Here is a 26,990-nt window from a genome sequence, read left to right as displayed (position 1 = left end):
CTCTACCCTCCTGTGGGAGTATAAAATAGAGAGAAGGATACCTTGCCATCCTATCCTTAATGCATGTTCTGCTGGTTCTCTAGCTTCCTGTGGAAAGAAGAGAAGTTCCATTCCATCTTACTAGTTGCCTTTGCTAAGGTGTGGGAAGAGAATGCCATTCTATCAAGTTTCCAGATTGTTCTCCCATTTAGGGAAGTAGAGCATCACTACTCCTTCCACTCCAAGTATTTGCCTTCCTTGCTTAAAATGATCATGGCTCTGAAAAGATGTCACCCAACAGTCACAATATTGACTTTAAAAATCTCTAATAAATTTTTTAACAATGATTAATAGTCTCCCACTGGGTTCTGCCCTTTACATGAAAGTGACTCTGAACTCCCATAGGTCATCAATCAAACCCTACCACCCAGTTCTTTATTCCTATGCTATTCAACTGCCCTCCCTCCAAAGTCCAACCAAATTTTATCCCAACCCTTCCACTTGCCCTCTGGAATATTAGCTCCATAGGCAATAAACTTTTTTTCATCTTAAAACCTGACCCTTCCCAATATTTTCACTTGTTGGCTTTTAGTAAGACATGTCTCCTATTTGAAGACAGTCTTCATGGTGACCATTCCAACACTAACTGCACTTTCACTCATTCCCCTTGATTCAGTAGTCAAGGTAGTGACTTGAAATACTCCTTGCCACTTCTTGCCACTTCTAAGTTCTTCCCCTACTACCATCACTAAATAAAATCTCCTCTTTTGAGGTCCATATACTCCACATTTACAACCCAATCAAAAACTTGGTAGCTGTTGTCTAGATGGCTAGAATGCTCCTTCTTAAATGAGTTCAGTACCTGGTTCATAATCTTTCTCTCCTTGACTCTTGCCCTTATATTAAAGGACAGACAGACAGATAGATAGATACAGAGATAGATAGATAGATACTCCCTCAATCATCCTAAACTCTAGCTCCTCAACCTAATTATTTCTTTTGATGTACTCTCCTACCCTATGTCAACCACACACAAAGATGGTTATACTCTTGATCTTGCCATTACTCATAAATGTACCATCTCCATGTTATTGAACACTAAAATTCCTTTATCTTATCACAATTTTCTGGCCTTCTATCTCTCCCTTTACCTTTCCATACCAAATCCTACTCTTTGTTCACATTATATATTATAATTACTCAACTCCTTAGTTCACTACAAAGCCATAGTCCTTGTACAACCTTTTCTCTCTTAATTTCCCCATCTTGATCCTTTGGTAAACAAGTCCAACTTTATACTATTTCTCTTTATGTTTCTTGCCCCTTTGTTATATTGTCATTTGTACCCTGCTAAACCCTAGCTCTGGTTTACTCTCACCATTTGATGCCTTTGTTCCAACAAACATGCTACTGAAAGTTGGTTACTGAAGAACTACCATACAACTGTTTTGACTAGATTTAAAACAAATTTATGTAGTATAACCTCAAATGGGCCTTCACAACTGCTAGGCAATCCTTCTACACATCCCTAATTAGCTCACAATCCCATTCACCACAGTACCTCTTCCAAAAGTTTTTCTTTCCTCAAACATTCCAAGGTTCCCTCTCCTACCTGTTCAGCTGACAATTCTGCCTCAAATTCTATTGAAAAAATTGAGGTTATTTGATGAGAACTTCCTTTCATCTCATAATACTGAGATGTCTTCTGTTAGTATTTTCTTTTTCACTTCTATCTCACCTTGAAAAAGTGATTCTTCTTCTAAGTCTAACCCCCTCTAAAAGCACAAGTGATCCTATTCCACTCTCTCTTCTCCAGCAGATTGTCCTTTTTTCATCATAACTCTCATTTGTGTTCAAACTCTTTCTACTAGCTGTTTCCTCACGCCTACAAACATGCTCATTTCTCCACTATTCTTAAAAAGCCCTCACTTGATCCATTTATTCCTTCTAACTAGCTTGACATTTAAAAAGGTAATGTAAGTAATATAAGATTTCAGCATAGAAAGCCATCCAGATAAAAAATTACATGAACCAAAGTATGATAATTGTCTCAGTTTCCACCATCATCCCCTTCCCTGCCCTGGGCCATCTCAGAACACACACACACACACACATATATATATAGTTGCAAGGTATCTATTCAACAAAAACATTATTAAGTACTTACTATGTCAGGAGGCCCATGCTATGCACCAGAAGAATCACTACCACTACCAAGAATACCCTACCTTATCTTTTCCCTTTCCCTTTCATCACATAGGTGTTAAATAACATAAGAAGTGAACAGCTCCATTCCTTGTGATCATATGGAGAACTGCCAAACGTTACCATTTGTCCTGCCCCCACCCTCTAAGATCCTCTGGGCCCTAGTCTTCCAAAACCATCATCTGACCTATGTTAACCTAAGAATCTCTGGGCCTTACCATTTGCCCACTGTTGAACCATTAGCACATCTAAGGTTTTCCAACTATTTTGATCTAGACTTATTTTATATTCAACTCTGCCAGTTCTTGAGAGAAAGGTCTGTTCAGATATTTCCCTTTGTTTCTCCAGCGCTTATAACAGTGTTTGGCAAACAATAAGCTCTTCATGACAGATGCTTTTTATTCATTAATTTGAGGATAACCTCCTTAAAAGATGAGGAGGCCTAGAGGAAGCTATTCAAAAAGTTCAAAATTCTAAACAAGTGATCCATTATTTAACAGATACTAGATGACGTACTAATAAGTATAGGGGACAAGGAAGGATAACACATGACATATGTAAGTCAAGGAGTTCACAATCAATTTTAGATGACAATTTAACAACCTGCCATTTTAGTAGTAAGACAGAAAAATAAAATCTTTACAAAAGTAGCTACAGTTGTTAAGAAAGAGGGCACAATCTTAATTTAAATAATCTCAGAAGAAAAAGAAAATCTGTTGAGGAACATTAATAATTCTCTTCTCAAAACTGCTGTCTCCACAAATAAAAGAAAATAGTTACAAATTTAATATTCTAAGGACATATTTATAAGACTAAAAATATTCACATTACAAAATAAAGACATAATGTATTAACAGAAACTTCACATAAATGTCAGGCTGAATCATATATGAATAAAAACAAAAAAGCCTTTTGAAGACTTTTTCTCCACCAACCACATGTATCAATCAGCACCTCCAAGCTAACCTCTGACTTGCACTCACAAATGAGGTCTCTGAGGAGATAACTATTCCATGTTTAGAGTACTTTGTAGAGCCACAATTCTAAAGGTCACAAATCCCTACCATTATATTTACTGTTAATAGTTGGCTAGAGATGATAATTCATTCAGATCATCAACTATATTATGAAAGATATAATATAAGCAACTTCAGTTTATACTCACTGCTTTATACCTCTACATAGTTGTATATTCTGATTGTAATCCTATTAGATTACCAGGATTTTAATGATGAATTTTAAGGAATAATCCGAGTTATTAGTGGATTGAATTTATAAGAATCAGTGATCAATAATCATTCTCTGAGTAAAATAACAAGTTAAAATCCATTGAAGTGTCTTGCAAAAATACCTTTGCAGGGGCAGCTGGGTAGCTCAGTGGAGTGAGAGTCAGGCCTAGAGACAGGAGGTCCTAGGTTCAAACCCAGCCTCAGCCACTTCCCAGCTGTGTGACCCTGGGCAAGTCACTTGACCCCCATTGCCCACCCTTACCAATCTTCCACCTATGAGACAATACACCGAAGTACAAGGGTTAAAAAAAAAATACCTTTGCACACATCATTTGTGTTTTGAAATATTATCTTGACTTCTTAAAACAATTGTATCTCTTTTGGCTCTGAAACTGCCATAACTTGGGTTATTACTATATTGGAACAGGGGGACTCCATGATTCTCCCTTTATAACAAGATAAGGAAATAACCTCATCTTCTCTAAGAAAGAAATCTAAAAGGAAGAAACTTTGATTTCCCCCTTCTAAAGAAACATTCAGTTTAGCACCTCCCTTTTTAGGGGGGGAGTTTGTGTAAGATGCCTCTTTTATAAGCAATTTGGCAAATAGGGGTGGAGTCTTTTAACCTGAGGCTGATTAAATGAATAGTAAAGATTTGCTTTTGGCTCAGAAGATTATTTCCCCAGTATTTATTTACTTATTTTAACAATATAAAACAATATTAAAGGAAAATTTCCCCCCATAAACCTTAAAGGCACTTCCACAAATATAAGCAAAATCTTAACCCGGAAGCCCATTTAAGATTTTAATACCCAGTATAATAATTTTTGTTATGTGCCCTTTACTTTTTGTAATTTTATCAACTAGGTTAGGGAAAATACATTTTTAAGGGTTGTCGACATGGAATCTAGAGTCCCCAAACTTGTGGCTTAGTGAGATCTGATGAACCCCAAGTTTTATAAATAGCTTGTAGGTTGGAGACCCCAAAGCTTGTACAGGTTCCATTTCCCTTGAGAATCCACCCTGAAGGGAATCTCAGACTAGCAGTTGCAGACTGAATAATGGACCCCAGGGTAAATGCTAAATACCCTTTTGTCTTGGGTAGTCTTCCCCATTGTATCAGGGACCCTTACCCAGGAGGACACACCTGGGCAGGGACCATCTTTTAGTATCCATTGTGTAAGCAGCCCTTTCCCTTACACCCTAGCCTCTAGCTATGATTCCTTTCCCAAGCTTGACTGTATCCAGTCAGTATAAAGTCCATCATCTCTCCCAGCCCCTGGATCTTCCCAAATGGTATATAAGTTCCCCAATTTCCTTTGTTCCTTGGAGTGGTCATCTAGGGAGGCGTCACTCCCAGGGCGGGGTCAGGGAGCAGAGGGAAGCAGTGTTCAATTCTAGGACTCTGCACAAGGTGCAGCTCTGCAAAAGAGGCCAGGTAGCCCTAATCCCCCTTTCCCTTGATTAAAGAGTGGTTTTATGACTATTTAATAGTTCTGCGTCTTTTTCTAAGTTAACAGGGTCTTCTGAATCAATTCTCCGTGACAATATACAATACACAGAATTCTTTTGTTTTTCTTTTTCTAAAGGTAATTTAAGATTCTGAACTTTGGATTTGCCAAACATAATGACATAGCATAGCAAGTATCAGCAATAAAGAAAACAATCTATTGCATAGTGTTCCAAATCCAATATAATACAATAGCTCATAAGCATGGATAGTTCTTACACCATATTTACAGCTTTAGCAACCTTTCATTAGGTTCAAGGCAATGTTTTTATTGCAATGCTGTTTAAAATAAGGAATGTTCACATAATATAGAATCTTTCAGAGAATTCCAATTTTAAGCATGATTTGCAGTTTCAAAGAAAGTGGTTTTACAATATAAACTGACTGTCCCACTAATTTTCAGAAAATACAAACCAGAAAATTTCCTCTAATATTGTGATTTATGGAAAAACTAGGCAGAATTTTGAAATACATACTTTAACAGATAATATGCAGAGAATGCTTTTAACAAAAATGATGTTTCATTAAGTTTCCATAACTTAAAAATTAAAACAATAAAAATTTGACACTTGTTGATTACTAGAAGCAGTAAAAGTAGAAAAATAAAATTATTAACTAATTAGAGAATTTAGCTAACTAGTTGTGCTTGAATATTTCTACAATATGTAATTATTAAGGTTCAAGTCTGGCAACATTCTAAAGTCATCAAAATCGCAAAAACAATTTAAAACCAATTCTGAAGACAAAGAAAAAATACTCTTATTGATAAAACTGTAAAATGATATATCATTACATAAAATAATAATATGAAAGTTATGTCGACGTGGAATCTAGAGACCCCAAACTTGTGGCTTAGTGAGATCTGATGAACCCCAAGTTTTAAGAGATGGCTAGTAGGCTGGAGAGCCCCAAAGCTTGTGCTTCCCTATTCCAGTGAGAATCCACCCTGAAGGGAATCTCAGGCTAGCAGTTGCAGACTGAATAATGGACCATCTAGGGTAAATGCTAAATATCCTTTTGTCTTAGGTAGTCTTCCCCATTGTATCAAAGATCCAGTCCCAGAAAGACACACCTGGGCAGGGACCATCCTTTAGTATCCATTGTGTAAGCAGCCCCTTCCCTTACACCCTAGCCTCTGGCTATGATTCCTTTCCCAAGCTTGATTATAAATCCCATCCTTACCAGTATAATCATCTTCCCCAGCCCCAGGATCTTCCCAAAAGGTATATAAATTCCCCAATTTCCTTAGTTCCTTGGAGTCCTCATCTAGCATGGTGTCACTCCCAGGGGGTTAGGGATCAGAGCAAAGCAGTGTTAAATCCTGGACTCTGCATAAGGTGAAGCTCTGCATAAGAGGCCAAGTAGCCCAGTTTCCCCTTTCCCTTGATTAAAGAGTGGCTTTATGACTATTTAATAGTTCTGTGTTTTTTCTAAGTTAACAGTTACAAAAATGATAATATTCTTTCACGTGGCGATTCTACAAAAATGAAAATACTTTTTTATTCAGTGATTCTAGTAGAACTATAGCCTAAAAATATAACTAAAAGTGGAGAAGATAAATTTCAGTATTAGTTTTTAATGGCTTTACTGAATTTAACTGAAGACAGTAAGAATACTGTGAAACATGTGAGTCCTATGAGGTTCAGCAAAAGAAAGTACTTTGTGGGCATGATTCATAAAACAAAACCACCCCCTGGAGTACCATAATGATAAAATATAAAAGGGAAAAAAAAGATAGGTTGGGAGTCATGAAACCTAGATTATTTCTAGTCCTAGCACCATTATTAACTAACTATGCAACCATGGATAAGCCATAACACTTCCCTAAATTATAGTTTCTTAAACTCTAAAATGAATTAATTGGCCTAAGATTATCATCTCAGGTTTCTTCTTGATTCAATACTCTGACTCTGGCTCAAGAGCAGTTGGAAAATTTTAAAAAAGAAAATTTGAAAATATAATCAAATAATATATGTATAACCCAGTAAAACTGCTTGTCAACTCCAAGGCGGGGGAAGAAAAGGGGTAGTAGAGGGGAGAGAGACAACAAGAATCATGTAACCACAGGAAAAAAAAATAAAAAAATAAAACACTGCTGCAGTATTCTAAAAAAAGGGAAAAAAGAAAATACAATTACAAATTACTCTAATGAAAAAATGGAAAGGGAGTCAAATATCTGCTTCCTAATGTATAAAATGAAGGCATCATACTAGAACATAACATCATAAATTTAGCTCCTTTAAGAAGCCCTTAGAGATCTAATCAAATCATTTAATCTTACTGAGGCCCAGAAAAGTTAAATGATTATTGAACCCAAGTTCTCTAAATCCAAAACCAATTCTCTTTCCATAAGTCCTTTTCATCAGTTCTCACATTTGATGATTATATAACCAATAAACATAAAAATCTATTATAATCAAAGTGGGGCAAAAATCTTCTATACCCAATGTAGCCCAACAAATCAAATAATCATAGATCTTAAGCTAGAAAGAACCTAAAAATCATATACTCCAATCCTGTCATATTACAGGTAAAGAAACCGATCCTCTGTTTTCAGAAACAGAATCCTTTCCCCTGTATCACTTGTTATATATCAACATGGTAAAATTATATTGCAGTATTAAGAATAAGAAAATCGAAGAAATCAGAACCACTTGAGAAAGAAATTTGGAATTACGCAAATAAAGTCACTATAATGTCCATATTCTTTGATCCAGAAATTCCATTACTAGACTGATAACCAAGAGGCACCAAAGATAAGAACTTATTACACATCAGAGTAAGTAAACAGAGCCAAGAAAAAAGTATAAACAATATAACCCTATTAGTAGAGAGAACAACTACACACATAAAATCAAAAGTTAATGTAGCAAAATTATAAAGAACAAACATTGCTCAAAAGAAGAGTTGTAAGAAACATTCCTATCTCACTCCTTTGCAGAGATTTGTTTACAACCACTGCACCCTGCATAAATTTTTCATATTTTTTTGATGTGTTAATTAATTAGTAATTTTTCTCTTCTATAATTTTCTTTTGTCTTTATAAAAATACAAGTTGTTTTTTATATGATAGATATCTGGGGTGAGGGAGAGGAAATATTGGGGTAAACTTAAGTGATATAAAAAACAAGAAATCAAAAAATACATTTTTAAATGATTATATATTTTGTAAAGGTACCACATTATTTCTTTTTTATCTACATATTATGTCCTGCAATAAATGTAGAAGGAACAAAATGAGGGAAGGAGGGAGTGAGGGAGGAAAGGAAGAATGGATGAAAGGAGGAGGGGAGAAGGGAGGGAGGGGGAAAGAGGAGAGGAGAGGGTAAAAAGGGGAAGAGATAGAAAAGGAGTAAAAGAGACTAAAACTTTGTAAATTTAACATGGAAGCCTGTTGTATTCAGGAAGCTGTAAGATGTCAAGGGTCTGTAGCAATCAAATCTCTCTGATCCTTTGGTCTATGGAGGGACACACACACAAACAGTCTTGACTGAAGGGAGGGGCAGGATCTTGTCAAAGAGCTCCTTCACTTCCCCCCTCCCACTAGGCAGTTAGAAAGTCAGTTACAATATGGATATGGTGGGCAATCTGACTAGATATCTTCTGGGCCAAGAAAGTAGGTTAGGAAAGACTAAACTCCTAAAGATGATAACTTTCTCTAAATTATTTCCCCACAGGATAGAGTAGGAGAAGCTTGATGTCTTTGAAGCTCACAGGCACAGATGATAAGATTTACTTCAGGGCTACAAAGTAGGAAGAACTCAACTTGAAGAGGTTGTGAGTATTTCCCAAAATATAAAACCAGGCACTGCTCCCAATTGATGAAAGGTTTAATGATAGGTGGGTATGGGAAGGTAGGGAGATGGATAAGGATTGATAAGGTCTGGGAAGCCCCCAAACTGATATGTCCAAGCAGCCCCTCCCCCCCAAAGGGGAAAGGTAACTTGAATAGCTATTCTGCTCTCTATCCCTATAAATATTCTTCCTTTATATCTAAATAACTAAATAGAGGTAAATTGTGATGTTGTTGGATGTCAAACCCAGGTAAAGCAGGTTGGCAGTAGGAACTAAAATGTCTTTTCTCAGATTCAAGCCTCATGCCCCAAGAGCAAACCAGGACTCAAAACCCAGCAAGCAGAGAGACCTGCCTATTCTTCCATCCCAGGGTTCCAACTCCCTTTAACTGCCCCCTCTCTCAGAGTTCTCAGGGGGCCCTACGGAATTCTGAGCTGTAGCCTGAACCCCTCTCTGCTGGTTGAACCCCTCTCTGCAATATGAATCTCACAAGCCTTACACCTATATAACATGAATATTTTTTTGGTGAAAAGAATTGGTACATGCAGAACTTTGAGAGGTGCACGTAACTGTATAAAGAATAACATATATTCAGTTTTAACAGACAGAAAAAGATTTTTTATTGATGTACAAGTTATATCTGAGTTGGCTGTCTACATACACTCAGACTATCAACTGAGCTAATTAATATCAGGGTTAGTAAAAAATTAATAAAAATGAATAAAACCAAAAGATGTGCTTTTAAGCAATTTAATCCTGAATTATTTAGGCAACTGAAAATCAAAAAAGGGAAAAGAAAAAAATTACAATGACACTCATAAGAGGATTTAAAGTCAAAGTAGCTGGGTCTACCATTTACTAGTTGTGTGACCTTGAACTCATTACTTAGCTTCTCTATGTCTCATCTGTAAGGTGAGTGAATTAGACTAAAAGGCGAATTTCTAAGGTTCCTTCTAACTCTAAAGGTTATGAGTTTTAAACCCAGATTTCTAAAAAATTAGTGATACCATTATGCCAAACAGAAAAATAAGAGAACCTTGCCTCATATTTTAGTGATCAATCATGAAAAACTCAAGTTTCAGATAGAATTTTGCTAGAAATACAGAGCTGGGTTATGCACAAGAGGATCAAATAAAAATAAAAAATGCTGTTAGCAATAATGTCATTTTTATTTGTGAGATTTTCAAGTTATTATTTCTGAACCTTCAAGAAACCATTTAACATATTCTAAAAACAGTTGGGGAAAATCAAGGGAAAAAATGTAATATATACACACTACTAATAAAAACACTCAACGCAAATTTAGCTCTATCATCAGAAAGCAATCAAATAATTATATTCATCTTGGATTATTATACTATTTTCACATACTCTATGGAGAGCATCTTATTTACTCAATAACAGGAGAGATTTGACAGCCACATGCAAAGATAAAATAAAATAAAAGAAATAAAATAATTTTTTGTTTGTTTTGCTTTGGTTTCTAAAAAGGTTAGCTTTGTAGGTAAACTCAAAGAGCAACAGCACCACACTGTGGAAAGTAACAGGATCCTTAATTTGCAGGAGTGAAGGAACCATTATATAAGCAATAGGAATGGTATAATTTCAACAGTGTCACACAGGAACTAATATAACAGGAGGAAAATAAATACAACTTCCCGCCTAACTGAATTCAATCATTTTTTTTTCTTCACAAACAGATCCCTTAAATACAGGAATCATTTTTCTCTAAATTTACACTTATTGCCTTTTTCAATTTGTTCCTTAAATATTGTACAATTCACTATTATCTTAATGATTATCCTGGAATTTAGGAAAACAAAAAATAGCTATCATACCTATTTATATCAATGAAAAAAACATCTTATAAACTACTCTTTTGACACTTCTTTTCTCTTTTGGACATCTCAGTTCCCCAATTTCTTTCTTGAGCTCTAGGGCCACATCATTTATTGTATAATGGATACTTTTACCTAATTAACAAATTCATAGTCATAGTTCAAGCCCTCATCACTTCCCTTTTTATAGGGGCCTGAGATATGAACTGAATCTGTGATATCATTAGTAAAGGGACTTTCTGAGTGATGCAACTGTTTCTATTAATGCAAGATGGCACATTCTCCACAAGTTGAAGTCTTAAAGAGATTGTATGATTTCCCCAATGTTACATAGACAGTATGAGTAAGAAGTAGGATTTTAATTTAGGCTTCACAGATGCTTTACTATCTGCTACTACCCATTTATCTTTGTATATACTTATACACAGAATTCAAACAGTCTTAAGGCAATTTTAATCTTTAAGAGTTTAAAACATCGTTAGAATACAAATTTCTCAAGGACAAGAAACTGTTAGATTTGTGTCTTTGTATTTCCAGTATCTTAAAAGGATGCCTGGGACACAGTAGGTCTATTAAAAGTTCTTGCTGCTCATTGACCTTTATCAAGACTATTGAGTGGCTGACTAGCAGATTTTTCTGTTTCCATTCCCTCCTCTTTCCAATTTAACTTGTACAAAGATTCCTAAGAAGTATAGTCAGACTCATTTCACTCCAAAGCTTAGCCAAAGTCATTAAAAAAAAAAATAGGAAAATGTCAAAGATGGAGGGAGGAGTTATGCTAAGATTGATATATTGAGGAAAACTGTAAATTAATCCAAGTCTTCTGGAAAAGCCTATGCTAGAAAAGTAATTTAATTATTCATACCTTTTGATTTAGTAATCTAATGTTTTTATACCTCCAAAGAGGGCAAGCTGAAAGAAATATAGCAAAATACTCTTAACAGCACATTTTTTTTAATTTATTTTTTATTTTTTTTATTTTAAACCCTTAACTTCTGTGTATTGACTTATAGGTGGAAGAGTGGTAAGGGTAGGCAATGGGGGTCAAGTGACTTGCCCAGGGTCACACAGCTGGGAAGTGTCTGAGGCCAGATTTGAACCTAGGACCTCCCGTCCGTCTCTAGGCCTGGCTCTCAATCCACTGAGCTACCCAGCTGCCCCCTCACATTTTTTAATCATAGGAAAATAAAAATAATGTAGCTGCCCAAAGACTAGGGAATGGTAGAACATATGAGAGTTTAAAGTAATACACATTATTGTGTTATAAGAAAGTATAAATATAAAGAATTCAGAGAAAATTGAGAGAGCTATAACAACTGGTGGAAAGTAAAATAAGTAGAACCAAGAGAAAAATATACACAACAACCACAATAAAGTAAAGGAAAACAGTATAGAATTAAGATCAATGCAAAAATTAATTAACTTCAGAGTTCTGAACATTGAAAGTACATCACAGGCAGATGACAGGTAAGAAATGTCACACACTGTTCAACAGGGTCAATGAGTCAGTTTCTGTTTTTGAATGCTAATTATTCTAAATAAGGTAAGAGAAGAGCTAATATTACAGAACTAACCATTTAGGGGGGAAAGCTATATTTAAAGGTTTGGGTTTCTTTTTATCTTTTTTAAAGACTTCTCTTTTATGGCAGTGCTTACGGAAAATTCCAAAATCTCTTTTTATCCTTCAAGGCCAAATTCTAAAAATTTCCTGAAATATTTCCTGATTGATCATCTTTGTCAAAAATAATCTTTCTCTTTTCAACTCCTAGAATACTTTTTGTGTCTGCCATTCATGGTGTTATAATTTATCTTTAAATATCAGTTTGTAGGTTTGTTTCTTTTTTCATGTAACAGAGCCTTAATTCTTCTGCTACATTAAGTTCTTTGAGGATAGGGACTATATCTTATATCCTATATCAGTCATTCCCATCGTATTTTGTTCCATGAACTCTTTCATCACCGGCAACAAAAATCTTCAGGGTAATTTAAAGTACTATTCAAAATTTGTTGTCACAAAGGAAAAACATGTGATTTTTACTGAGCATCTAAACAATTATTTATGGTTTAAGGCATCATTAAAGAATTCTTAGTGAGAACCACTTGGACCATTATCATGGACCATAAAGGAGTTTACAAACTACTAAATGGGAATCACTGTCCCACTTTATAACATCCAGAGTCCTGTACACAGAAGAAATTCAACAAATATGAAATAATGTACCACATATGCTCTTATTGAAAAGCATCATCCATTTATCATAAATCTTAGCAATCCAACTTATTTAGATATGTCCAATAAAACAACACTTGATTATGTTATTATTATATTAAGGGGTCTTCAATATTCCATCAAGCACAAGATAGATCACTTTTTGTTTTTATAATCTTCATAGCATCTTTGATTTTTTAATCCATTGTGTGCCTTGGTTTGGTCTTTCAGACCAATTTTTCAAGCCTTTTTTGAAGTCAAGAAATGACAATGTAATGAGGTATCAAGGGAGGTACAATTATTTACAAATAAATACTGGCTCATGCATTTTAAAGACTGATAGGTTTGATGGTCAGTGTTAGGATATTAGGTAAAGGGGTTGAAACTACAGCTCAAAGAAGCATCTCATTTAAAGACAAGAGAATCACCAATAATTTTCTCTCTGAGGTCTATTCTTACTATTTGAAAATAGCAATGAAAAAAGGCAACAGCAAAATAGACATTTATGAATCAGTTTCTTAACAAGCCACCAAATAGGGCTAAAAGTTTCCTCAAAGGTGTCTGAACATCTGCTGTACTGCTGAATTCCAGATATGTCCATTCTGCTATAATCTATAATGAAACAGAGGTCATTATGAATCCTAAAACAGAAAATTTATAAATCTCCTCTATACCAGAATGGCATGGTACCATATAACTACCTACTCATACTTTTTCAACCTCCTGACACTGAAAATGGATACAACTTTCCCAAAAGGGAATTACATATAGATTAAATGTGTGTTTGTTTCATCAGTGACAATGGTTTCCTCTGAATAACACATCCATTATTTTGTTTTGTTTTGTTTTGTTTTGTTTTTAAACCCTTGTACTTCGGTGTATTGTCTCATAGGTGGAAGACTGGTAAGGGTGGGCAATGGGGGGTCAAGTGACTTGCCCAGGGTCACACAGCTGGGAAGTGGCTGAGGCCGAGTTTGAACCTAGGACCTCCTGTCTCTAGGCCTGACTCTCACTCCACTGAGCTACCCAGCTGCCCCCTCACATCCATTATTTTTAACTGGCAATTATTCATATCCCATGATATACTTAACACTAACTGAGGAAGGTGCATGCTTCCATGAACTAATTTTCCCATTCATTCCACAGACTTTGTGGCACAATGTACTTGTTTGCTTATCTAAATCAAGGATAATAATGTCACCCCCACTCATTGCACAAAAATGTGACAAAAATAAAATAAAATTCAGCTCTTTGAAAAGTCAATGTGCCATACAAAAATGTCCTCCAATAATGTAATGAGTAGGCAAAATTACAGGTTTGCAATATCTTCATTGCTTTAGTGCTTTAAATATTCAACAATTCCGTTTGGCCATTGTGCAGAAATTTAATACAGGTATTCCTTGCTACTCTAACTCCTCCTTACCCCATCATATCTATGTGGACTGATTGGCCAGGATCTCCCCATAGGACCAGGCTTTCTCTCAGCTGACTGACAAGTCCATTAGTAAAAATATTCTACAAGTGAGGTACAATGAAAACAGAGTGAACATAACAGGTAGCATAGTAGACCTGGAATAAGGAAGACCTTAGTCCAAGTTCTATCTTATACACTCACCACATGGCTCTGGACAAGTCACTGACCCTCTTTGTGCCACATTTTCCTCAGATATACAATTAAGGAGGTAGATTCAAAGGTCTGTTCCAACTCTTAAAAACCATATGTATAAAACCCAAATGGGTACTTACCATGGCCTCCGAAGTAACTGAAAAAAATTTAGTTTTACAATGGCCTAATAAAATCTTTCACTTTACTCAACAATCACCTATCCTATGAAACACCTGGCCTTGAATCCTAACTGATCCAAAACTATCTTCAACTCTAGACAGAGGTAAATGGGAGCCCAAGATAGTTATGCCAGAATTTTTCATCTGAGGCCACCCTTGATAGAGAGATAATCAACTCAGAGACAGGAGACAAGGATTGGGAACTAGATCCTCTGATGCACTAAGTTCAGACTTCTTTCTAATATATTGTATTATCTCAATTAAATGGCATATTTAGTGTTATGTAAAATAAATTTGAAGATGATAATACTCTTGTTACTGTCCTCTAGGATTTCCTTTCCATGATTCATCCTCTCATTCACCTTTCTAAAATTTCACTAAATGTTAAAGAGGTTTATTCAAATGAACCCCCTAGAAGGAAATAAAGTAATAATCTGATTCTGATATGCTATATTCTCACTCACTAAGAAATTATATTTTGTCCACTATCACATTTCAGAAATTTGTGACATATAAATAGTACAAGTGACAAATGTACAATCCCTTTTCAAGAATTATTGAAACTAGCAAGAGGTTTTTCGCATTAAACTATGCCAAAAAAAGGGAAGAGGAGATCTTAGAATAATTATAATCATTTTAAAATAACAGTCAAAAAGTTGTAAAAGCAAAATCTCTAGGGAAACTAATATTCTGGAAAATGAATCTTTAGTTTTTGTGACCTCTACTCCCATTATTCTTTTAAACTGTTCCATTTACTAACCCAGTATTGGTCAGAAGCCAGTGCTATCCATTATACCAATTATTAAATATAATTGTTCCAACAAGCCAAAGGATCTTTTCCCAAGTGATCAACTATTAGGCCAAATGAAAACTGAGCCCCAAATAGTACGAAACAGTATTGCTTCTCCATTGTGAAAGTAATGACTCATCTAAGAAACCCTATTTCTCTCCAGAGGTTAACATAAGAAAATAAAGATCCCAAAGGATAAGGAAATGCTACAAAAGCAGTGCTGGCCTATAACTATACTGCATCTGGGATGCCATATCTAAGTCATTTATTGCATCAAAAGAACCTTTTCCTGAAAAGCAGAAAACAAAAGTCACACTGAAACAGAAGTGAATGCTCACCCAGAGAAATATTCAAGGGCATGGAACAAGGGGGAAAAAAAAGAAGAAAAGAAAGAGGAAATGATGAGGAAACTAAGAGGAAGCAAATTAAAAGTCGATAGAGGGTAAAGAGGTAGGGGAGTACATGCAAACCTGAGAATACCGACAACGATGGCCTTTTCATTCTCACTGAAGGATCAAAAACATGTTGGGTTGTTTGTATCATGCTCAAGTGTAAAATATTGAATGAAATTTAAACTATAATTGTTTTGGGAAGATGGTACTTCTCTCTCTATATATAAAGATGTCTAAATCATGCAATTATATTAATGTCAGGCTAAATGTATATGTCCCATCTAGATGGTAATGAACATTATGCTTTACAAAGAGGATAAAAGGATGCCCTCTTAGCTAAAATATGTATAACTTAAGAGCAATCTTGGAAAATTCTTAATAAGATTAATGAGGAATAGGACAAGATTCTTACAACCTATTTTATTTTTAAGAAACTGATTATTCATTGAAGCAGAACTAATGTAACAGAAAATGAATCAGAAGAATGGCAAACTGGCAAGGTAAATAAAATATATACATACACATATACATATATATACATATATATATTTCTTAACTCTGGATTAAATTGGGTAATTAACAAGAACTATTCTTTTGCAAAATCTTACGTTCTTTTGAAAGTATATTTAATGCAGCTTTTGAAATAAATTCTATTTGATAAGCTAAGATACTATGCAACACATAAACTTATTTTCACAAGTACAATACTGGATAGCACTATAAGGTTTTTACTTAATTTCTAGTCAAAATAGTATACATAATTCACTGATAACATCTAGAAGATATATTAGGAACTTGAAAACAAATATGCCCCTAGACGAAATTATGCAATCTGGGAAAGCTGACTTGGGTTGGCAACTAGTCTTTTATCATTCTTGTTCCTTTTTTTCTTCATCATCCATATCTTAGGGACCTTTATCAAATTGTCTTCTCACATCAAAACTATGAAACCTCTATGATAAAATTCAATTTATTCCAAGGGTAGATCCATATAAGGAAAACTTATCAAGATAATTAATCATATTTAAAACACAAGTGTTCAAAACTACATGATTATCAAATGGTATAGAAAAGTTCTTTGATACAATACAATGCTCATTAAAGCTAGAAAGAACTATAAAGCATAAACATAGAGAAACCTGTTTAATATCATAAAAAGCATCTATCTTAAACCAATGGAAATGATGAAATAAAGTAAAGATGAAGAAAGAATGGCTATTCCAGATCTCAAATTATATTATAAGGCAGCCATCATCAAAGCCATTTGTTATTGATATAGATTATAAATATCAATATAGAGAAGTAAATCAATGGAACAGATTAGACAAGGGAGAATAGAAAACAACTTAACTTATTAATAAATGACTGAATGAAAAAGTGTCAAACATGAATTACCAAGGAAAAATTTCCTTATTTGATAAAAAAAAAAAATCTTGCTGGTAAAACTAGAAAGCAACCTGTCAGAAATTAGGCTTAAACCAAAATCTTACAGCACACTCCACAATACATCCTAATTGTATACATGAGCTTAATATTAAACATTAGATCATGAAAATATTAGCTGAAAAATAGATCAAATACTGTTTATAGATATGTATAAAAGATGTATTCTTACCCTAACAAGATAGAGACAATTACAAAAGGTAAAATAGATAACTGATTATTTGAAACTGAAAAGCTTCTGCAGAGACAATATTATTTAATCCAGGATAAGAAGGAAAGTGGATGAATGGGAAAAAAAATCCTTGCAGAAATATTCTGCAACAAGGGCTTGTATCCAAGATATGTCATGTAGAGATAACTAAATATCTTAAGACAGACAAAGATAGAACTAGATATCTATAAACAGATATCTGTGTGATTAATAATCATTTTCCAGTAGATAAGTGATCAAAAGATATGAAGTTTTCAAAAGAATTGCAAAAAATTCATAACTACATAAAAGAATAATCCAAGTCACTAATAACAGAAATGCAAATCAGAAAAACCCTGAGATTTCACCCCAAACCTTGTAAACTGGCAAAGATGACAAAAAATGGCAAGTCAATGTTGGAGGGATTGTGAAATGATAGGTATATTAATACACTGCTAGTGGAAGTGTGAAATGATATAATGATTTTGGGAAAACAATTTGGAATTATGCAAATAATTGACTAGATAGAAAATGACCTAGGAGCAAGTAGTTGAGAGGCAGGACTTGGATTGAGTAATAAATTTGGACAGTGTAAATTTCAAAGGAAGACGAGTCGTGTAAACATTACTGCAAGTGAGAAGGAAAAGGGAGTTCAGACTTTGGAACCCCAAGAAGTTGAAGGCAGTTGATGGGGCAGTTGGAACTGAACTAAGGGGTGATCCCCAGGCAGTGGAAGCTCATTCTGGATTTAGGTCTTGGGTGGTGAGTGGTCTGATCAAGACACTCCACTGAACCTTAGTTGACCCATACCAGGAGCTCCATTAGCCTATCACTACTATTCAGTTAACAGCTGTTTCAGTCAATCCCCACTTTGGCCTGCTTCCTGCTGTAGATATAATATTCAACTAGCTGTAACATCATCACATCATCTCTGAAGATCTTCAAGCAACATCTGAAACATCCTACTCAAGATTGCTCATTTATTTATTTAGTTTGATACTTGAGTTGTAGGTTAGGAAGAGGGAAGAAACACTATGAAGAGGCCTAGCCCTGTTTAGGGTGAGGCCAGCCTCTGGCCCATCTTGATTAGTTAATGGAAATCTCCTCCTCCTCCCTTTTATCTCACCTTTCAATCCTTTCCCCAATCAACCTTCCCTTAGTAATTAAAGAAGTTACTTTACAATATCAATAGCTTGATTCTAAAATTGAGTAGACCATTATATCATCTCTCATCCTGATAGAACTCTCAGTCACTCCAAAGTCTGGCAGTTGGAAGAGAGACCTCCATTAGTGGGGATCCTTGTTGATTTTCACACATGTTTGTAGATCACACCTGTCAGCCAGCAATATCCCTTCTAGTGAAAGATCTCCTCCTCTCAATTAATCCATCAAGTTGAGAGAGAATTAGATCCGATCCTCTCAGTGAAGCCATTGTTCTGGGTTCCCCCTGTAAGGACCTACTTGACCAGCCTCTCATGAAAGACCTAACAGCTACTAGTCTAAGAAGCACCCATCCCCAACTCAAGGTATGAGTGGCTGCAATTCCAACTTCAGCCTGCATCATCCTTACAGTTGCTGTGGGGTGATAGTGAGGGACAAGTCTCAGCATGGCCAGATAGTGTCATCTAGTCTGGCCAGATCTTTGGGAATTAAAGATGGAAGTACCACTGGAAGAAGCTTAAAATTTGTCAATAATGGAATGGGTGTTGGAGAGGTAAATTTAAAATGGGTAGAATGAAAGCAGGAAGTAAGGAATAGAAAAAAGTGGCTTCCTCAAGTAACATGGATTTCAGGATCAGTCAGGCTAGAAGAATAAGAAAGGATGGGCATTTTTTGCCATACAATATAAGTCTCAGAAGAGCAACTGAACAACTTCATTGATGATAGCAGGTAAACCAAATTTCTGGGTTTTGATTCTGGACAAGACCACACACAAAGATGGTTCTAGGGGCTTTACCCTGGTACATACCACTGGACATAAACTTACTTCTGGATACAGATCCTTAAATGTGTCTGTACTGTTCTATCTTCTCTTTCTATAAAATTGAGGAAGAAAACAGGTATAACTAAACTTCAACCAACCAAAGTATAAAAAAATGTCTTCCAACTACATTCAGACTTTTTAAATATCAAATACTTCTGTGTAATTAATATTTGTACCCTAGAACTACAACTCCCAGCACTCTACTTTCCTCTTCACATTACATGCTGACATAGAGAGGATATAAATTTAGTGTAGCCCCACCTCTCACTCTCTTCTCTTCCTGCCGTGGCTTTGGTGCAGTTGGCTTTTTAAACAGGCACAAAAATTCAGTCACATCATCTTATTTTATTAATTATCTTTTTATTCCTTTACATCTAATGATTATTAATAAACTTTATAAAATATAATTCTTGGAGTTGCTGGACATTAATTTAAATCTTACATTTATGGCAACTACAAAGGGACACGAACCTTCAATCTTCTGATCCGAAGTCAAAAGATTGAGGGTTCGTAAATCTCATATGGGAGGTGGGAAAGTTTTTCCTAAGGGGCATAGTACCTCTGAATGGCCCCTGGGAGGGAACATTTCCTATGAAGCATAGTAGTTTCTGAATTTTTTTTTTTTAATATTTGTAACTCTTCAGCTTACTTTACCTTTCCACCAGAATGATCTAGATTCTTGGTGACATTTTAAACCCATAAGATTTTCATCAGCCATATAGTGTTTTTTCTGGGCTCTCCTGCCACATTTTGGAATGATGGCAGTAATAGACTTAGTTAAAAATATCTTAGCCAAGATTGAAAGAATTGCTAGATCTGGAGAACTTGTGACAAGTATCCATGAGCTTCAGTGGTTATAGAGACTCATGTGAATCCTAATGAGTTTGTTTGCTACTGTCATTAAATGGACTCATGATTTGGGAGATTTTGGTACTTCTTGAATGTGCATTAGCTGCTATACTACTGTTTTTTATAAAGCTATTTTCTTAATGAAAATTATTTGCATTCACACTGTGGATCATGGCTAAGTTAAAAAGGAAACAGATCTCATTTTGGGTGAGAAACCTTTGTATTCTGCCTCTGTTGGGCAAATATAGTATATCACTGATTATGAACTATATATTTTTGATTTTTTAAATTTTATCATTGTTTTTCCTTATATGTGCAATAGAATATTTGAATTTAATTTTTTCTCTCATTTTTATACTTGAAGCACATGTTACCAGGATTACTTTGTTTTAATTTTGCACTAATTTAAGTTTATAATATCTATTAGCCCTAATATTACTGCATACCCAAAAGCTTTAGATCATAGAAACTTGCGTTTGAATGTATAAATATTATGGGACTTTGATTAATGATTGTGTCTGCTACTAGGAGAAGGGATCACAAAAAAGCCATTATATAGTGCCAAGAAACACAAGGTCAAGGAGACCAACCAATCCCAATGAGAATCTGGGCCAAGACAGAGGACTTGCTTTGGGGTTTGAAGTTGCAACTGTTTGACATAGATCAGATGCAGGTCTTCCTCATGCCATATTATGAAAAGTACCTCAGTTTGGCCAGAATATTGGCTCCCCAATCCCTGAGAGCAAAGATAAAATCAGACCAGGAAAATCTATTTCCCGTCTGCTATAAAGATCTAGTTCATTTTCTGAATTCCTAAAGGTGGCAATTTTCTGTAGTCCTGGCTGCTGATTGGGCTAGTGCATACTGCTGAGATGGTCCTACAAGCTTGAGGGACATAAATCACTTTATTGGGTCCTGATTCTAGGATGTGTTATAAACTTATTCTTGCCTACTCAGAATTTTTATATACTATTTGATTTTGATTTTTCCTTTTCTTGTATTTTTTTTTAAGTTTTATATTTCCTTTTAACAACTGATTCACATACCTCATAACTCAGTCAAGTTATATGTATCCATGTGTTTGTCAACATCCTCCTGAAAGGTGGATTGTATAATTGTCATATAATTCTAGATTTATAAAAATTTTCTTCTTTGAGAGTAATTTTAGGATAAAAAACTTGCTACTTCTCCTAATCTAAAAAGTGAACTGTTTGGAGAAGGCACCATGGAGATGCCTGCAGAAATCTCATACTGCACCAAAAGATCCAGAATGAACTTTGGGAAGTAGTGAAATTGAACTGTGGGGGGGTTGAATGCATTTATTTTGAATGTAAACTCTTAGGCCAAAGGGGACTACCCCCAATTTGCTTTTTGTCATTGCTCCTAGCAATCATTGGTATTGTTCTCTTTCTCTTTTATTTCTCTTTTATTCCCAAATTATTATAATTTCCCCTTAGAAAGTGCAATATTCTACATACCTCTAGTTGAAGATCTCTAGAGGTACAAGTTGGTTATGTTTAAATGATCCATTGGGGAGACTAGTCTCCCAAAGGATCACAGGAAGGATGGTGTAATTAATATCTATACTCTAGAACTATAATTCCCAGCACCTCACTCTCCTTCTCACATACTTGTTGACATAGAGAGGATATAAATTTGGTGTAGCCCCGCCTCTCACTCTTTTCTCTTCCTGTCCCAGCTTTGGTAGATCGGGCTTATTGTGTTAGATAATTACCTTTTTATTTCTTCTAGAGATTATTAATAAATTTTATAAAATATAATTCTTGGAGTTGCTGGACATTAATTTAAATCTTACACTTCTTAAAATTCAAAGTATACCACCTTTTTACTCAAACTGAGCTATTCCATTTCTAATTGAAATATTATAGTTCCATGGGATCATAAAGTCACAACTAAAACCATATCTTGAAAAAAAAAAGGCTGAGAAAAGTTTACTGTAGTAACTTAATGTGGCACATCTTTTTTCCATCAAAATACATTAGTGGAAAAATCTAGACAGGTTCCTTTTGTACTGACTAGTGAACAAGCTATGTCATCTATCATCAAATTGTCAAGCATTTGTAGGCTGCAATAAGTTAAATTAACATAATCTTGGAGATTATCATCAAGTAATTTACATTATGCAGTACAAAGGGTGATATCAGGAGTTAGTAGAATCATTTAATTTCTATGGTCCTCAGTCTCACTTGTAAAATCAAAGGACTGAAATAGATGGCCTCTAAGGTCCCTCAGCTCTAAATTTATGATTCTATTCAGTATCCCATCAATATCAGGCTTTTGTAGCTACTAGACATATTTTAACTGCCCTGAAAAACTGGCCAAGATGCGAAAGTTAGTTTACAATATTGTTTCAGATGAAACATCTCTAGTCTGTTGACTAGAAACTGATTTAAAGCAGTTGGATGTATTCTGCTTTAGATTAGGCAATTTATTCTTTAGTTTAGCTTTTTTTTAACATTATGATTAAAGTAGCTGTCTTTTTTTAAGTCCTCAGGTGTCTATTCTACCACTCTATCTCATCACTACCTTCTGCCTCTCTAGTTGGAAGGTGGAGCTATAAACTCCAAACCCCTACTTAAGGAAAAATAACAGTTTAGACATCTACTAATTTCTCCCCACACTGCACTACTCAAAGGAGAATTTTCTGAATGACTTATCCACCACACCTCAATCATGAATAACTGCCCTAATTCCACCCCACCCCAACTCCCATCATTTTCAGCTTCCTTTGTGTGTTCTTTTTTGTGTGTCTACCCTCATTAGGATTGTAAACTCCCTGAGGGCAGGGAGTGTCTTTCTTTTTTTTTTTTTTGCCTGGGTATCCTCAGTACTTAGCATAATGCATAACACATTTGCTGTGTCAACTGTTTTATTTATGGCCAACCCATTAGGGGTTTTCTTGGTAAAAATATTGAAGTGGTTTGCCATTTCCTTCTCCAGCTCATTTTAAAGATGAGGAGCTGAGGAAAACATAAATTCCTCATGAAAAAAAAAAAACCCTTAGTTATTTTAGGCATCAACTGTTACCCAATAAATGGGAGGGATTCTGCTTACCTGCCCAGTAACTAACATTGGGAGAATAACTGTAGGCCCATTAACCAACATTCTGGTGGATTGTATACTGGTCTGCAACACTGTGAATCCCAATGTGACTGTAGAACCACTAATGAGATTTTGCATTTTGTTCTGCATCATATGGGAATTGAGAGTTATAAAATTTGTACAGAAAGGGGTTCAGATTGTGAGGATGGTCTAGAGTTCTATGAGTTAAAGGCCAAGTGCCTTTAATAAACAACTATTAGCCGGAACCATACTTCAGCTCTTTTACTGCATATTGCGGACTTATTTTTTTTAGCAACAGGATTCAAATACAATGAATGAAACAATTCTTAACTTATACAGAAAACTATAGCAGAAGCAACATAAGAAACATTATCAAACATATGCATGAATGGAAAAAGTTGAAGAATAGTAAGAATTGAAGATTAAAGATGCTCAGCCCATGTGATTCACTGGTATTCACAAAACATCAAAAGAATTGGAGGAAGAGTCCCTTGAAAAAAAATCTAGGGGTGGACACACCTGATGTGGAGATTTACAGAAGAATATGCATAAAAAATGTGAAAGATCAGAAGACATGGGACAGACTATGCTGGTATATACTGACATCAATAACATCACAAACCAAAGAACTGAAATATGTTCTTGTTTAAACTTAGTAAGGAAAAAATAAATGCTGATAAGGCTGCAATCGGTGGTCATCGAATATTTCATCAGCTAAGTAGGAAATCTGCTATAAATATACTTTTTTTCTTAATCAAAGGAGCATTAATCACGTTTTAGAAAGCACTCTTCCAGAATTTATTTTCTACTACTCTATTAAAACTTTTTACATACTGAGAAGCAAAGGAACATTTTTATTGATTTAAAATAACTATATTGCACTTCTTACTCAAAGATTGTTGTTAAGACTAAGGAATCTGAAATATCTAGATAAGTAAATTGTACTACAAAAACAGACTGTTACCTGGCAAAGTTGTCTTCATGATATCAATTCCAACTTGTAGTTTAGGTTCAGCAGCAAGAACTGCATAGTCTCCTTGATGTGAAATATTAAAGTTGAAATCTGGGTGAGTACTGAAGGAGTCATTCACAAGGACTGGCTTCCCTTTTGTTGTTCTCTGCAAAAGTATATTATTCCAAGGGATGTTCAATTTTTCTGCAATTAATTTCCTCATCATCAGTCGGCCTGCCTGTGAATTAAATGATATTGTAAAGAGGTATATAATAACAACTACTGAACAATTATATAACAAGCCCCCATGTCAAATATTGGTATTTTTTATTATTAAAATGTTATTTTCTAGGTCAGGTGGCACAAAGTGATATGATAGAGCACTGGAACTAGAATCAGGAAGACCAAAGATCAAATTCTGTCCAAAATACTTACTGTGTGATCCTGAGAAAATCACTTAAACATGTCTCCCTCAGTTTCCTTATCTGTAAAATAAATGTAATAATAGCAACTACTTCTCAAGTTTATTAGAAAGATAAAATGAGATATTTGTATTGCACTTTGCCAATCTTAAAATGCTATATAAATGCTAGCAATTATTATCAATAAACATTTCACATTACTGACTAAGCTAAAGACAAAGCTATAAAATATTAAGCCTAGTAATGAATTTGTAACTTCCATAATATTCTTCCTACTTGCTGTCAGTGAATTATATTTTAGTAAGTAAAATGTCCTTAGTATCTTTTGCTTCCATTTTTTGTTAAATAATTTTTAATTACCAAAAATATTTGTTTATATGCCTGAAATATAAGTAAATAGTCAAATAATTAAAAGGAGTTATTCTGAAAACATGTTATTGAATTAAAAATGGTTTGTTTACTTTGTATTAAACTTTTTATTTATTATTTTTAAATGTTTAATTTAAAAATAAGTGATGCTACTAGAAATGTAATTTCCCTTTCCTCCTCTATATGTACTTACTCTCCCCCTCCCCATAAAGTAAGCTCCTTGAGGGCAGAGATAATTACTTTTGTGTCTAAGTATTCCCAGCACATAGCAACAATGCAACAACCTTCAAAAGGAGTCCTCCAAGCTAAGTTTTATCCTTAAATATTTTATCCTTAGAGAGCTGGCCCCTGGGTAGGAGTTTAGTTTTGTAGGGTTCTTTTGTTTGTTTTTGTTTTTTCCCCAGCTACTGCAACTCATTCAAATATCAAGTCATGAAGAGTTCGTGATCTGAAGTGATAGAGTTAGAAATATGGATGAAATCACAGACTACAGAAGTTGAAAGTTGGTTTTCTAATTCTTAGAATATACCTGCCCCAGTTTATACTTTTCAGACTGACAGCTGGTATCTCTACCATCCCTTCCTAGATAACGCAAAATGGGTAGGCTATTTTGAAGTCCCTTAGAAGAAAGAGCTCCATCACAGCATTAACCAACTAGGACCTAAAAACTAGAGAACTCAGTGGCAGCTGTAAAAGGATCTGTGCTAACTTCCGAGTGGGGGGCAGTAGCTGTCCAAGCCAATGAGACCCTTAAAACAATCTGGGGCTTCTTTGAATCAATAGGCGGATGTTAAGCAATCCCAGGCAGACATAGGGGGGAAAAAAGTTAGGACAAACGGTGAACATAAGGGAAAAGGATCTGGATTTAAAGCAACCTAGGCAAGTGCCCCGACCTCAGTTTCTTCATTTGAAAAATAGTGTTGCACTAGATGATCTCTAAGGTCACTTCCGGCACTAAATCAGAAGACTGCAGGTGCATAATATATAGCTTTTGAACAATAACAATAAGTGGCCCCTTAAGCTAGCTGCTCTAATAACGGGGGGGGGGGGGGGGGGGCTGCCAGCAGTTTGACGTCCTCCCAAGCATTCCCGCGCTTCGGGCATCGAAGTGAGATGGGGGGGAGGGGATCTAGGAGAAAATCTCTCTAATTTGGGGGCCCACCTCTCCCGACACCGACTCCTCAGTGTTTAAAGAGCAAAGATTCGTCGGTACCATGGCTGCCTTGGCGTCCCGGGCAAAGACGAATTGCCCAATGCGATCCTTCTCCTCAGGCTGTACGGAACGCGCCGCCAGGAGCCATTCAGCCCGGCTAGGGCGCCAGGCGGCGCACGGAAAAGCCCAGCGTACGCCTTCCATAGGGAGGACCCACCAGGAAACGCGCGCACAGAGTACCATTCGTGGCGGGGCGGGCACGCACGCAAGCGCACGCACAGCCCCACAATGACCCCGTTCCTCCACTCTGAACGTCAGCGTAAAGACGATATTTATTCCCCGTCTCCGCCCCTCACCGGAGGAACGCTGTCTGCGGGGGGCGTGACGTCAACGCGTATCCTAACCTAGCCCTTATCTGTAGGAAAACAGCTGGGAACGGGGGTGGGGCTAAGAAGAAACAGTTGCTGCTCTGCAGTAACTTCCTAAGTGTCTGGAGAAGGGCGGTACTTCAAGGACCGTGATAAATTTGGAGGTGGGTCGAAGCCAAGTGACAGGGAAATTGCACCAATCTTGAGCCAGGACAGGCAAGCTTGACAGCCGGCTATGCCAATAACAGTGAAGCCACTGGGAGTTAGGGCGGGCCAAGCTGGAGACCGCAGACTACTGATGCAGGTGGGTGATGATCCTGATGCCTAAGGGGAGGGAAGAGCGGCAGTAGGGATCTCCTTTGGTCCTTGGTACCCTCAGGTGAGGGTGAGACTGGCCTTGGCCCTGGGCCTATTTGGAAGATGCATGGTCTGTGGCCTCTGCTG

The 26,990-nt window shown here is 35.8% G+C and overlaps 1 protein-coding gene across 1 annotated transcript in view; it reads right to left on the bottom strand.

Moving 5' to 3' along the window:
• AASDHPPT (aminoadipate-semialdehyde dehydrogenase-phosphopantetheinyl transferase) overlaps nt 1-26,385 on the bottom strand; it is a 49,771-nt gene extending 23,386 nt beyond the window's left edge. The window contains exons 1-2 of the mRNA XM_044666286.1: nt 26,239-26,385; nt 24,247-24,472 (exon numbers count right to left, since the gene is read on the bottom strand). Coding sequence (XP_044522221.1) covers nt 24,247-24,472; nt 26,239-26,382 — 370 coding nt within the window. The 5' untranslated portion in view covers nt 26,383-26,385. The remainder of the gene's footprint in view (nt 1-24,246; nt 24,473-26,238) is intronic.
• Nucleotides 26,386-26,990: the final 605 nt, after the last annotated feature.

This window comes from Gracilinanus agilis, chromosome 3, assembly GCF_016433145.1.
Source record: "Gracilinanus agilis isolate LMUSP501 chromosome 3, AgileGrace, whole genome shotgun sequence".
Lineage (NCBI taxonomy): Eukaryota > Metazoa > Chordata > Mammalia > Didelphimorphia > Didelphidae > Gracilinanus > Gracilinanus agilis.
The sequence above is the reverse complement of the archived record's forward strand: the minus strand, read 5'-3'. Positions and strand labels throughout refer to the sequence as shown.